The following is a 15,930-nucleotide window of genomic DNA, read 5'->3' as shown; positions in this document are numbered from 1 at the left end:
TCCCCTCCCATCATCTCTATCCCATCTACTGTAACTCATTTCTCTCTCTCTTTTTTCCCCCTTTTCCCTCACATCCTCTTATATGTGTAATTTTGTATAACAATGAGGGTCTCCTTCCATCTTCCATGCAATTCCCCTTCTCTCTCCCATTCCCTCCCACCTCTTGTCCCTGCTTAATGGTAATCTTCTTCTCATGCTCTTCCTCCCGGCTTATATCAAAGAAGACATTTGGCATTTGTTTTTTAAGGATTGGCTAACTTCACTTAGCAAAATCTGCTCTAATACCACCCATTTCCCTGCAAATGCCATGATTTTGTTATTTTTTAGTGCTGAGTAATATTCCATTGTGTATAAATGCCACATTTTTTTATCCACTCATCTATTGAAGGGCATCTAGGTTGGTTCCACAGTCTAGCTATTGTGAATTATGCTGCTATGAACATTGATGTAGCTGTATCCCTGAGGTATGCTCTTTTTAGGTCTTTTGGGAATAGTCCGAGAAGGGGAATAGCTGGGTCAAATGGTGGTTCCATTCCAACCTTTCCAAGGAATCGCCATACTGCTTTCCAAATTGGCCACACCAATTTGCAGTCCACCAGCAATGTACAAGTGTACCCTCTTCCCCACATCCTCGCCAGCACTTCTTGTTGTTTGACTTCATAATGGCTGCCATTCTTACTGGAGTGAGATGGTATCTTAAAGTGGTTTTTAATTTGCATTTCTCTGATTGCTAGAGATGGTGAGCATTTTTTCTTGTATTTGTTGACTGACTGTATATCCTTCTCTGAGAAGTGTCTGTTCAGATCCTTGGCCCATTTGTTGATTGGGTTATTTGTTTTCTTATTGTTTCATTTTTTTTTTTTTGAGTTCTTTATATATTCTGGAGATTAGGGCTCTATCTGAAGTGTAAGGGGTAAAAATTTGTTCCCATGATGTAGGCTCCCTATTTACCTCTCTTATTGTTTCTCTTGCTGAGAAAAATCTTTTTAGTTTGAGTACGTCCCATTTGTTGATTCTTGATTTTAAGTCTTGTGCTATAGGTGTCCTATTAAGGAATTTGGAGTCCGACCTCATGAGATGGAGATTAGAGCCAACTTTCTCTTCTATTAGACGCAGAGTTTCTGGTTTGATTCCTAGCTCCTTGATCCATTTTGAGTTAACTTTTTTGCATGGTGAGAGAAAGGGATTCAGTTTCATTTTGTTGCATATGGATTTCCAGTTCTCCCAGCACCATTTGTTGAAGATGCTATCCTTTCTCCACTGCATGCTTTTAGCACCTTTGTCTAATATAAGGAAGTTCTAATTTTGTGGATTGGTCTCTGTGTCCTCTATTCTGTACCATCGGTCTACCCACCTGTTTTGGTACCAGTACCATGCTGGTTTTGTTGCTATTGCTCTGTAGTATAGTTTAAAATCTGGTATCGCTATACCGCCTGTTTCACTCTTCCTGCTTAGAGTTCGGCGGATGGGATCGCTCCAAAGCGATCAACAGGGGTGTGACCCTCAGCCCTCCCTCTCCATACAGCTGGGAAATCTCAAAAATCTCTCCCCAGTTCTCTGTGATTATCGGAGCCGAGGGAAAATTCGCATTATTCTATCATGAACCCAAATCAAAAACAAAAAAAAAATTACTAACTTCTATTCTAATTGATTCAATCCAAATAAGCATATAGATTAAGAAAATACAATAAACTGTATGATACAGATGACAGGATACATAGGTTTTCTATTAGTTCTTCATCCTATAAATTGATCACTGATAATAAGTGCTTATTTATTATATACGTATTTATAATAGTTATAAATAATAAATTATTACAGAAGCAACAGTTTTCACTTACAAAATATTATTCTATAAAGAAAGACACCCACATTTTAAATATAATTATAATCTTATATGAATATAATTCTTCCATTTTTAACGTTTATACCTTAGAAAATTCTCATTCTTCAAAAAAAAAAAACTAATACTTCTGCCAGACGCAGTGGCACACTCCTGTAATCCCAGCAGCTTGGGAGGATGAGGCAGGAGGATCATAAGTTCAAAGCCAGCCTCAGCAAAAGTGCCCCTGAGTTCAATTCCCAGTACCCAAAAGAAAAATTACTTCAGAAACATGATTAATAAATAAAAGTGATATGGTTTTCTATAAAGCAAAACATAATATTTAAAATTTAATGTTCTATTCTTGTTTTCACATATGATCTAGTAATATGAATCATTTTGAATACACTTATAAAATGGAATAGTGTTTTGTGATAAAAATGAACAAACTGCTGAGCCCATTGGTGCATACCACCTGTAATCCTCGTTGCTTGAAAGGCTGAGGCAGGAACACTGAAAGTTAGAGGCCACCCAGCCTATGCAACTTAGCAAGGAAGACCCTGTCTCAAAATAAAAAGAGCTGAGGATGTGACTCAGTAGTAAAGCATTTACTTAGCATACACAAGGCCCTGAGTTCAATCCCCTCTAACACCGCAAAATATAATAACAAGAAATTATTGCTACAAGCAACAATAATGATGAACAATAATAATAACAAATTACTGCAACAAACAACAACAGTAATGAATCCTAAAAAAAAAAAAAAAAAAAAAAAGTCCACTTAAACAATGTTCAAAAACAACAAACTGATCTATAGTGATAGAACTCCTTCCTAAAGAATTTTAGTTTTAGGGAGGAGGAAGAAGTAATGAATTGAAGGGAAGAAGTTTTTGAAATGCTACTGTTTTAACAAGAACTTTTTTCAGGCTGGGCGTGGTGGTGCATACGTGTAATCCCAGGTGCTCAGGAGGCTGTGGCAAGAGGATTGTGAGTTCAAAGCCAGCTTCAACAATTTAACGAGGCCCTAAGCAACTCACTAAGATCCTGTCTCTAATTAAAAAATATAAAAAAGGGCTGGAGATGTGGCTCAGTGGTTGAGCACTCCTGGATTCACTCCCTGGTGCCAAAACAAAAATTAAAAAAAAAAAAAAAGAATTTTGTTCAGGGTGGGAAAGTCACTTTCTTAAAACAGATGGCTTCACTTGCCAAAAAGTGCATCAAAGTATATATACTTTTGTAAACTACTACATTATGTATAACGAAAAAAGCATATAGTCTTTATAGACTTTTTATAGTTTTTCTTTTAACAATATATTAAAAATCAGTTGAAAACTGATAGCCAAATTACACTATCATACTATACAATTTCAGAAACTGTGATTAGCAAGACACAGAAAAGTTATTGGCCTACATTTTTCAAATTTTGAAAACTGTTTAATTTTAGTAATATTCTCACATATAACTTCACAATTATCTTTTCCATATACTATATTTTTGTATCCATTCTGTAGTAAAAATAATGAAATCTGTGAAACTGTATTATTTTAAAATTATGCTTATAATAAAAACATGTTTGAGCATTCTCTGTCTCTATCTGATAATGTTAATAAGAACCTAAGAATCCAAAATGAGTAAATATGTATATATACATATTTTAAAATGTTATTCATTAAAACATATGCACAATAAAAACCCTAAATGTCTAATTTCTAGAATGCTTATGCAAACTACAGAATATCTTTATGATGAAATATTTAGTACCCATCAACATTTATGAAGTGCCTAAGTAACTGGAACATGTATATTAGATAATAGTAAATGTTCAAACAATAATTTTTACAGATGCTCTCAATTTGATTATTTCCCCCAGTGCTAGGACCTTCAAAACCTTGGGAACTCTACATACACACACTCTTGCTACATTCCTACCCTTCATTCTGATTTTAAAGATAAAAGAAAAGGAAAAAAGCCTCAAAACTGATATTAGACGAGGAGGTTTCAAGATGGCAGAATAGAGCAGGTCACCTTCCTGGCTGCTCCATGGCATGAAACCAAGAAAGCAGACCAGCAGCCTCTCAGCAAGGTGGGTGGACAAAAAAGGTGGGGGAAGGGGTGGGGGCTTTACTGGAATTTATTACTGGACACTCAGAACAGACTGGGAACTCTCAGGAGGTGGGATATAATAAAATAAGGAAGAGATCTCCAGTACCACAGTCGCTGGAGACACCAGCCAGAGGGGCCTCTCCATGAGCAAAGTGGAGGGATAGGGAATTAAAGGAATCCAAATTTTTAGGAGGCCAAAAGTGTGTCTGGTACAGAGCGTTGTGAGATCAAAGACACTACCCAACTAAACTGAAAGGTGAGATGCACCATATCCTTGTATGGGAAAGAAGCCGCCATCTCTCCTGCGGCATTCAATGACAGAATGAGGAACCATTCTGTAGCAGCAGCGCAGGGACCAGCAGCTGAGGGAGCTGAGCCCTGGCACCCGAGTCTGGCCTGAAATACAGACCTGGCAAACCCACACTGCACGACACAGAGTGTGTCTAAGTGACCAGGGGGAAATCACACATGGAGAGAGGTTTACGCAGGGGAAAACTAACTACTCAGGGAAACCCACCCAGCTCTCCCCTTCCTTTTTAATCCAGCTGCTTGCAGGACCAATTGTGAGAGATACACATGGCCAGGAAACTGAAAGGGTGGGGGCAAAAGAGACTGAGTTTGAAAACTAAACCCAAGACCAGGAAACACAAGGTCTGCAGGTGATATAGGAGACTAAGAATGGGTTCCTCCACCATGTGAGTGGGTGCAGTCATCAAGGGAGGACCATCAAGTGCTGAGCCTTGGAGGTGCACTGATTTAGCCTCTCCAGACCAAAAGGCATCCAGCAAAGAGCCTGAAGTCTACCTAAGAATGAAGCCCCACTCCAGGAGTTCTGCCTACAGGATTTCCCCTCTCACTCCAGCAACCCCACCCTGAGGGTGGAGCAAGCATCACTCTAGACCACCGCACCTAACGCTGCTGCGAATGGAAGCTGAGAATCTTCTCAACTCCATTGGAAACAATTCTTTAACTTCTCACTGAGATCTGTTTTTTCCCCCTTTTTTCTTTTCTCTGCTTAATTGTGACCACAATGGTTCATGGACATTTATACATAATCATATTTGGTATTATTTTTCTTTTCTCATTTCTAACATTTTTGAAAACAGTTATTCATGGATCAGTTTTCTAAGGACTAGGAAAACTCATTAGTTTCCTTTGAATCTCTTTCTCTTTTTTTCTAACAGCCAATCTCTATTGTTCTTTCAGTCTTCCTTATTTTTTTCTTATATCTTCTTTCCTCTTCCCTCATAATCATCACATCCTGCATCACTTCTGTTTTTTCCCTGTCCACCACTTGAAATGGTAAACCCTTTTGCAAACTTGCCATTGTAGGGAATAACTGATCACATCATTTCTGTTCATCGTGACAACACTGTAGATATCATAGCAGGAACTATTTGGTTTAATGCTGTATATTGTTTTCATTGGTTGTTGTTGTTATTTCTCTCCTCCTAAATGGGAAGGTACTGAAAACCTTCCAGGACACTTTCTTTCCACAGTATAGAAACTCTATTGCCTCACATCCATATTGTTAGATGGACGGACACACAAAGAACATGAAAAAGCATGGGAACAAACTGCCTCAAACAAACCAAGATACTTCAATAACAGATTTCACTGCCACCACAGTGGAAGAAATGTCAGAGAAAGACTTTGGAATGAACACAGTTAAACTAATCTGCAAGGTAAAGGACAATGTAAGGAGTGATAGCAGACAGAAAATACAGAAACTGAAAGATCACTTCAATAAAGAGAAAGAGATTCTGAAAAAAATCAAGCAAAAATTCTCAAAATGAAGTAATCAATAAACCAAATCAAAAATTCAGTGGAAAGCATCACCAACAGATTAGACCACTTGTAGACAGTTTTAGGCAATAAAGACAAAATATGTAATCCTTTTTTATTTTGGTACCAGGAATTGAATCCAGGGGCACTCAACCACTGAGCCATATCCCCAACCCTTGTTTGTATTTTACTTACAGACAAGGTCTTGCTGATTTGCTTATGGCCTCACTTAATTGCTGAGGCTGGTTTTAAAATCAAGTTATTAAAGAAATGAAACCAGGTAAGTCAAACATACTGACTTAGAAAGCTAACTTACTAGTAAGTCTTATCGTTTACACAAAACTAAATTCTATGGGACCAATTCTAACTTACTAGTTTTACATCCAGCATGTAATACTGCTAGCCCAGTATATAGGCAATCAACTAAATATTCATGAATGGACAAGTGAAGGAATAAGCAAATGAGTATTCAGAATTACAATCAACATGTGCAACAAAAACGACTGCTGGAGCTGGAGATATAGCTCAGTTGGTAGAGTGCTGGCCTCGAATGCACAAGACCCTAGGCTCAATCACCAGTACCACAGAAAAAAAAAAAAGTCAAAATGTTAGTTATATCAATTTGTACATTTAAAATAATTGTATGAAAATAAATGAGTAAATGAAATATTTTTATATACTCTTATTTTAAAAATGGGTCTTATAGTAGAACACATTGGCACCATGAAATGATCAAAAGAAATTTACAAGAGAGCATGTATTTAAAATTCAGTGAACTACAAGTAACAGCATCCTCTACCTTACCTTTTCAACAGGGAGAAGTGTTTGCAACAGGCGAATCGCAAACAGTGAGGTGCTGACAAAGGCCATCCTGTGGTGCACCAGCAGCATCTCTGTTTGCTCCAAATCAACGCTACTCTTATGGTAACACATGGTTTCTCCAAGGGACCCAAACACCAGGAGCAGTTTTTCTTTCTGAAAACATTTAAACAACAGAAAATTGAGGAAAATGACCAATTTTAGGAGTCCATGTAAAAACGCCATTGAGATGAGTTTAAAATATCATTAAGCAGCAAAACCAACCAAAACAAAAATTTGGTCTTCTCAGTGAATAACCAATATCTGCTAAGATAATAAAAAAGTAGAAAAGAATTATAAGTATACATACATTCTTAAGAAAAACTAACAATTTTTAAGATTTCAATGATTTCTTATAATAATGACCAAAAGATAATGATAAAAAAACAATAGTTCCAGGAACCATACATTCCTCCTAGCGTCTAATGCTCACCTGTTCCAACTTGGAACACGCACATGGAGCTAGCTTTCTTCAATCTGCATCAGGCAGCTGAAAGGGTACCCAGCGCATGTGCAAGCATAAAGGGGAAAATGCATTAGCACAGGAGACATGATCCCTGTCCTCAAATTGATCCTAACCTTATTAAATAAATGAAAATGAGAAGCCAAAGAATTAAAAAGCATTTAAATATCAAATTACATAAATCCTTCCTGATTAAAGGTTTCTTTTTTCACTTTGTTTCAAGCAGAAAATGTTCTGCCATCATAAATTCCTAAACAACTGGTCCTTAAACGGAAGCTATGCCTTTTAAGTTGAAAGGTATACATAAAAATGAAGACAAAGGCAAAGCACAAGCAGACTAGCTTCTGAGTTATGTGTCCTAGATATGCTGACACAGCCCCAGGACCAGCCTCAGTGGCACAGCACGGAACAACAGCAACAAAAAGCTAGGATTCTTGTTCTTGATTTTCCACTGAAATAAAGTGCACAAAAAGGAAAACAGGAAATCAACTGAAAACTAAGAAGAAGAAATCAGCTCACAGCAGGTCAGTTGGGAATTTAGAAGCAATGAGGCATCAGAAAGAAGAAAAGGTGGGCTGGGGTTGTGTGGCTCAGTGGTAGAGCGCTCCCCTCGCACGAGCGAGACCCTCAGCACCACATAAAAATAAATAAGTAAAATAAAGGTATTGTGTCCAACTACAACTAAAAAAATAAACAAGTATTTTTAAACAGAGAGGAAGAAGAAGAAAAGGCTATGTGTCAATGACACTGCAATGACAAGTGACAGAGAAGAAATGCAAAATTGAATAGAGGACAATCCAGGAGTCTGGGGCCATCCAAAATGAGGCCCAGCTCCTTACTCCTGTGAACGAGGAGTGCCAAGGGAACAAGGAAACCAGCCTGACTTCAGGCCAGGGAGCGGACAGCACATACCCCGGGCCAATGTAATTTTTAAAGTGTTCATTAGTAAGTTTTATATTTAAACAAAAATTAATTCTAGTGAAAAAAACTCTTTCTCTTATCAAGTGAAATAAAAATATTTAATTTTAGAGAGGAAAATTATTTTACTACATTGAAGTAAACTGAATCATAGAGTACAAACATAACCCTACTATCTGGAAATACCTAGAAACCTGATTATATATCCTCAGGTATTTAATTTCTGAATTAATAACAACAGATTTTTTTTTTCAGTCTGGGGATTGAACCCAGGCCTCAAACATGCTATGAAAGCGCTCCACCACTGACCACGTTCCCCAGCCCCATTTTCTTATCCCTTTGATGCCTTAGGAAAAAATACTGCTTCTTTCCTCTTAACACTGGCAGAAGCAGGGACATTAAGACATTTTATTTCTTTAAATCTATATCCAAAGGAGAGAGATTCCTCCCTCAAGAGCATTTATCCTTTTTAAACAAGTAAATGAAATATAATTTCAAGTAGCAATGTTTAATTTAGCATTTCTAACTTACCAATTGGCACTTATACAACAGATTTAACCTTTAAAGTAAAAATAATTCATTGAATCACAAAAGATCAGCAGCCAAGAGTTAAAAGTAAATGACTAACTTTTACAGATAAATGTTCTGGCCAAGAAATTTTAAGTTAATTTAAGAAGCAACTGATAAAGCATTCCTCACACTTCTCAGGAAAAACTCACTTGCCGAAAACCTTCAATATGTGAAAATCTCCCAAAAGTACTGCAAAATAGTGTGATAACCTTAAGGACTAAAGAAAAATCAAGATTAAGGACTACTATCAGAAACCGAAAGGCTTGAAAATATACAATATCCATTGTAAAACGCACAACTTCTCTTCTCAAAGGTTTGTGTAATTGAAAAAAATAATAAAGCTTTGGATTTTTTCACACACGATGCTATAGTTTGGATACTGAATGTCTCCAAAGGTCTACGTGTTGAAAGTTTGGTCCCCAGGGTGGTGCCATCAGGAGGTGCGTGGAACTTGAGGAGGTGGGGACTCGTGGGAGGTCCCAGGTCATAAGGGGCATGCCCTCGAGGAGGACTGTGGGACCCCAGGGCTTTCCTCTACCTTTTTTGTCTCCTGTTACACACTCCCCACCAATGCCATCTGGTAGAGGCACCACAGGCCCAAAGCAATGAGTCTGCCCAATCTTTGACTGGAACCTCCAAAACAGACCAAATAATCCTTTTTCTCTTTTTAAATTCGTTACCTCAGGTATTTTATATCATACTGAGAGAAGGCTGACTTGATTCACAAAAGTACTGGTATTAGGTGAACATCTGCATTTTGTTTTATTTTGGTTTGGTTTGGTTTTGGTACTGGGGATTGAGCCCAGAAGTACTTTACCTCTGAGCCACATCCTCACACGTTTTCATGATTTTATTTGAGACAGGGTTTTGCCAAGTTACTTAGGGCCTCACTAAATTGCTGAGGCTGGCCTCAAACTTGCAATCCTCCTGCCTCAGCCTCCTGAGTCACTAAGATCACAGGTATGCCCACTGTGCCCAGCAAACATCTGTATTATCTGCATTTTATTTTACTTACTATCTTCTGACATCTATTCACAAGGATTTGAAATAGCCTGTAACAAAGTTTGACTAAATATAGACAGACCTAGATCAAAATAACAAAATTTTGAAAGGAAATTTTGTAATTAAAATAGTCAATATATATTTTTATGACTACCAAACTTACATCCTTGACAAGGTAAGTAAAAGAAAGAAAGGAGTAAAGGCATGGACAGAAAGATAGACCTAACATTACCCAGCATATCAATTCTTCAAGGAAGGCAAGAGCACCACCAGATAATTTCAAAATAAAAGATACAAAATAGCAAAGGATTTTTGATATATTGAAATTTCAAAATATATATGGTTTCCACTTACATAAACACATATTCTGGCAGTCCAAGATCTCTAAAATATTATCTTGTATTACAATAGTCCTAAAGCTACTGTGTATGTTGGCTACTCATGCAAAACATTACCTACCAAAACACTTATTACAAAAAAATACATTAAATATAATGCCATAATCTCCAAAATCATCACTCTTACTGAAATACAAACAGCAAGAATCAAGGCAACTTTCTGATCTCTGTACACCTTGAATGGTTATTCTAAGGTTGAATTTACCCTGTGAGTAACTATACCTTTAAGTCCCTGAAAACTTACAGATAAGCCAACTTGACTCAACATTAATCATGGAATGAGAAAAAAATTAAAACTCAAAACCATAATAGTTCTAAAATAAAACATAGGAAAGAAGTCTTTGTACCCCAGATCAGGCAAACATCTCTTACTACAACATCATAAGCATGATCCATAATAAAAAGTGGAACCTTATCAAAATCAAGGACTTCTGCTACTCAAAAAACTAAGTGATCATCTCAACAAACACAGAAAACTATGACAAATCCAACACTTCATGATAAAACAACAAACTAGGAATACAGAAAACTTCCTCAACTTCACAGAGGCATCTACAAAGCTCTAGTTTTGTAGAACGAGTATCACATTTAACAGTGAAATACTGAATGCCTCCCCTCGGAGACCAGGCTCTTGTCACACATTCACATGGTACCAAGGTTCCAACAAGACAACGGGGGCCATGAATCATTGCAGGGCATCCAAACTGGGCAGTAACAATAAAGATGTCTTTATCATAGTAACCTGATCCTAAATCTGTTTTCATTCATAGGTAACATGATGCTATAGATAGAAAATCCTAAAACAAACAACAACCACAAGAACTAATATGTCCACCAAGACCACAGGATAAAAAATCAATATACAAAATCCAACCGAATTTCAATATACTAGGAATGAACAATCCAAACAATAAAATTTTTAAAATAGTTCATTCACAATGGCATTAAAAAGAAAAAAAATACTTAGAAGTAAAGTTACATAAAAATAAAAAAGAGAGTGAATAAAGATTTTACATGACAGAAGCATCATTAGTAAAGTCACAAACATTTTTTTAAAAATACCTTACCACCACCCTCACTATCACCTATACAGGAACAAAAAATTGCAACATACTTCAGACAGGTTCAATGTTTCTAATCTATTAGAAATTGAGAAAAAGAACAAAAACCAATGACCCAAGAGAGAACAGATAAAAGTGTGAAGAGTTTACAGGCAAAGAGAAGGCAAATGACTCTTAAGATTACCAAAAAGATGCTCACGATTAACCTACTACACTGACAGGCAATATCTCATCAGAATGGCAAAAACCTGACATCTGGTTTTACACTCTAGGTAGCTCCTTCTAGGATGCTGCTGGTGGATGAAAGAAATGGTGCAAGTACACAGGGAACTTGACAGTGGCTACAATTAAAAATATATATATTTTTTCTGGAACAGTAATCTCACTTAAATCCTCCTCAGAGACACACTTGTGCAAGCATGAAGTGACATAAGTAATTATGCATCACTCATAATTTGTACTAGCAATTATGATCATCACCAACAGACCAATGCACACACTGAAGCATCTGCAACCTATAAGGAAAGAATAAAGAAGATCTCAACATTCGGACACAGAATGACCTCTGTACCTTCTACCTCATGCACACACTATGCATTTTTAAGTTATAAAAACAAATGTATATAATATTCTACCTTTAATGTAAGATATACAAAGTTGATAAAACTCTACATGCTTTTTTTGCTTATATCTGCTAATAACTAAGGAAAAAATAGAGAGGATGAACCAGAAAATACAATTCAAATAGTTACCATTAGACAAAAAAAACCTTAAAGGGAACAGGATGTCAGGGAGACATCACTGAGCTACATTTTTATGAAAAGAAAATTTCCAAAAGTGGAAACAAATTGAAACAACTCAATGTTGATATTATAACAGAGAAAGAATTCTTTTATGTAACTTTGAAGTACAGTATTTTGACAGTAACATATTGAGATTTAGTCTAAGTCAAAAAAAACTGCTAGAAAATCTTGAACTTTATTAGAGTTGTTCACAGTGATATTAATATTGCTATTCTAAAAAAAGTTTTATGTATGCTAAAGGTTCTAACTAAGCAATTTGTTTTATATAGGGTCTAAGACTTTCTACAATCAAAAGTATAAGAAATACAAATTTAAAATCAGAAAAACAGCAATATGAACTCAAGATTTTTTAAATCATACATTTCCTAGTTTTGTTACTGAGAGGGAAGAATGATATCACTGTAGCTATAAACACTCCCAAAGACCCATTATTAGTCTTGATAGACCTTTTCCTATTAAAAATAACCAAAATCTCTGGAGAAATGACCTATTCAAGAATGGGGATGAAATAAGCCTAATTTTATTTCTGTGTCAGAAATAAAAGTATGAACTTCCAAAGACAAATGAAACCAGCTTAAAAGACCAAAAGTCAAATAAAATACTATTACCCATATCCCAAACAAAACATGATTTCTTACCATATTTATAGCAAAAAGGCTGTTGTCATCCCAGATATCAGCTGAAATTGATTCACCAATAAGTATCATATCCTCTGCAAGCAATTCTAGAACTCTCATTATCATCTGTCTACTGCCTAGGAATACAAAGAGAAAGGAAAGAAGGGAAAAGTTTTCTTATTTTCAAATAATTAGTTGAATTTTCTAGTTAGACATACCCCCAAATTCCTTCCTGCCTTTTTAAAAATTGTTTTAGAATTCTTAACAGAGATGAAAAAGGAAGTAACAATCTACAACCACCACCAAAGAATTCTGTTCCAATCATAACACTTCTTTTTTTTATTGCTGCATTAAAATTATACAAAAAGTGGGATGCGTCACGCCAGACTTGTAATGTATACAACATAATTTGACGACTCTCCTTTCCCAGGACCTTCCCTACTCTCCCCTTAGAGTATTTCTTGGCCAAACAAATCAAATATGCTCATAATAGTTTAAAAGATAAGAAGAAAGCAGCAATAATCTAGCAGAAAAACTGTGAGATAGGTTAAAACAATTTTTCAAATTCAGAGACCATCCACATTACACAGTAAATGGCACAGTACCAAGCAAGTTTAGAAGATGCATTCTAATAATTTCTAGCTAGTATTAGAAAGAAGAGGTTTTTTCATTGATAGTACTTTTCACACAGGAGTTACATGAGAAGCTGTTTGAACTGGAACAACTAAAGGAATAATGTCCATGCAGGTGCCTGCTGAAGAAACTTTAAGATATTCCATCTAATCCCACTTAAACTCCAAAAAAGTTCCAAAAGAAACTATGTTGTCAGAGTCACACTCACCAGGACAATTTCCTGTCTCCAGAGAGTCAGAAAAACATTTTAAAAAAAAAAAACCCACTTTGCAAGATTCTACGTGAAATAAGCTATCAGATAAGACATTCCTTTTCCACATCCAAAAGGTTAACTTCTAATGAATAAACAAACTACTAGATCATAAGGCTGTAAGTTAATTTTTTCATTAAAACAGCTGGAGCAAGTTCTTTTAGAAACCTCTTCTCATATTGCACCATTAAAAGTTATGCAATAATTTACCACAAAAGGGCAAAAGAACATTCAGAAAATTTATGTACCAAGATATAGCTTTATAATTATCAATGTGACTTTTTACAGCAAATTAACAAAAGGTTAAATGCAAAATAGTTAAGTCTAAAACTGTTCTTCCAGTATGCCAGGCAGATAAATACAAACACATTATAATGCCAAAGTTCAGATATTCCTTCATTTCACATTATAAGCACAGGAGTCAACATGTAGTCATCTCCTTAAAGTAGTTATTTATTCAATGAGAGGCAGGAGCAGACAGTTTTCTTCATTATCAAAGATTTCAATGCTATCCAAATATAAACCTTCCTCCTACTTTCCTCTCCATCACCTCAAGCAGGCAAAAACTGGCCAAAGGTCTTAAAGAACCATTAACACAGGATGCTTTTTACTTTAACAGTGTAAAATAAGAAGGGCAAAACTTGCTCATGTTCCTATCCTGACAAGTTCATCAATTACTAAAAACATACAGATTTAGAGGGGAAAAAAATAAAATCATTACTGCTTCCAAAGCCTTCTTTCCCTCACAAAGGCTGAAGTGTTCTGAACCAGAAGAACCTTGAGCCAAGCCCTGCATTTAGCTATCTGACTTCAGGGAAGTATGTAATCATTCTAAACTTGTTTCCTCATTTGAAAAAGTTAGGTAAAATGGTAACTACCACTACTGGGAGGAAAAAATGGACTGGTGTGAGAAAAGTGAGAAACAATGTACATGAAACCAAGTACAACAGCTGAACTTAGAGGGGATCCAATACATGTGCTTTGTTACTAGACTGTCAAACATCAGTCATGTTGTTTTGCTGTTGTTACCACTCTTTAGTAAAAGAATACCTAAAACTTTTGAGCAAAAATGTAACCCCAGAATATTTGTGGATTTTTTTTTTTTTTGAAAGGTAAGAAGAGTCCAATTTGGGGATTTTGTTTTTAATGGTTCCGTGGCCTGTAAGAAACAAATAGGAGGCATGAACAACAACTCAGAAAGTATCTGAAGAGCAAAAGCTAAATGTTTTTATTCTGATCTATTTGTGCAGTATACCTTCTCTTTTTCCAGGGCTATTTTATTGTGTGTGTTAAAAACACGTAAGTGGAAAAGGATACGCTATCTGCTTAGCACTCCATGCCATCCATATTGAATTAAGACATAATAAAGACCGTATTACATTCTTAGGAATTCAAACAAAAAAATAAGCAAAAATGTATTCTAAAGACCCTGACATACAAAAAGGAAAAAAAGAAAAAAAATCCTGGAAAAAAATAGAAAACAAACACAAAACATATAAGAGGTAGGATTTTAAAAACAACTAACCTGTTTTTAAGAGGGGAACTGCTGATTCCAGAATGAAGACACAGAACTGGGGAAGACTCAGCTGCTGGAATTGTAGTTCCAATGTGTCTTCAGTTTCTAGTTCTGGAAGATCTATGTGTCCCATATCCAAAGGTGAAAGGATAGATATCCTAGAGTTTATGTGAGCATGACTATTACTTCCGCTGTAAAGCAAACAAACAATAACCTTAAATATGGCAACAACCCTCAAGCAAATTTACTGTCTACCTGCTGCCCTTCATTTTAAGAAGCCTCACACTGGTCACGACTATATTGCTTTATGCAACAGTTCAGGTAAGATATGTAAAAATCCTGACAAGTTCCCAAGATTAAATTCCATAAAGAGGACTTAAAATTATACATGAAGGAGATGGGGATATAGCTTAGTGGTAGAGAGCACTTGCCTAGCACATGGAAAGTTCTGTTTGATCCCCAGTACCGCAAAATAAGAATAAAAAATGAAAGTTATACATGAAGCCAAAAACACATTTATATTTTGTTTTTCAAAACTATCTTGAAACATGTCAACATTTGTATAGTGACAATCAATACTAATAATAACCCACAATTTCTAAAAGAAAACAAGCAGATTCAGAGCAAAGCTCTTATATAATCAATTTGCAAAGGCCAAACTAAATAGTTCATATAGTTTCATAGATATTCTGTGATTTTTACCAAACATTCTATGTAAGCCAATGTTAGCAACTAAAGAATATTTCCAGAAAAACTTCATGGGAATGGATTACTTTGTTTAGTATATTCAACATTATATAATGATTTTGAAAATGCATCCAAAAAATGGAACATCTCATCTTCCTTGGCTTTCTTTACTGAAGAATTCTTAACTCGGGTCTCAAAATTTTTACTTTTGATGAGAAGCTTAATCACAGAGATACACAAATGCTATTTAACATTTAAGACTCCCCAAATTTTATACTTGTTTTTTCATTTCTTCAATTTTAAGATTCTAAGCATCCCAAAATACAGAAGTGGACCAGACTTCTAGCAATCTCTGGAAGACTTGTGAGGAAGTTGTTCACTCAGGAGTAAAAATGTCTAGGCACGGAATGCACCAGAATGTGGTAGAAAGGTTAAGGATCAGAC

The 15,930-nt window shown here is 35.8% G+C and overlaps 1 protein-coding gene across 1 annotated transcript in view; it reads right to left on the bottom strand.

The window, feature by feature from the left end:
• Rttn (rotatin) overlaps positions 1-15,930 on the bottom strand; it is a 157,393-nt gene that overhangs the window by 127,400 nt on the left and 14,063 nt on the right. The window contains exons 9-11 of the mRNA XM_076837051.2: positions 14,809-14,990; positions 12,422-12,537; positions 6,515-6,685 (exon numbers count right to left, since the gene is read on the bottom strand). Of these exons, the coding sequence (XP_076693166.2) occupies positions 6,515-6,685; positions 12,422-12,537; positions 14,809-14,990 (469 nt within the window). The remainder of the gene's footprint in view (positions 1-6,514; positions 6,686-12,421; positions 12,538-14,808; positions 14,991-15,930) is intronic.

The sequence above is a fragment of the Callospermophilus lateralis genome, chromosome 17 (genome assembly GCF_048772815.1).
Source record: "Callospermophilus lateralis isolate mCalLat2 chromosome 17, mCalLat2.hap1, whole genome shotgun sequence".
In the NCBI taxonomy this organism is placed as follows: Eukaryota; Metazoa; Chordata; class Mammalia; order Rodentia; family Sciuridae; genus Callospermophilus; species Callospermophilus lateralis.
The sequence above is the reverse complement of the archived record's forward strand: the minus strand, read 5'-3'. Positions and strand labels throughout refer to the sequence as shown.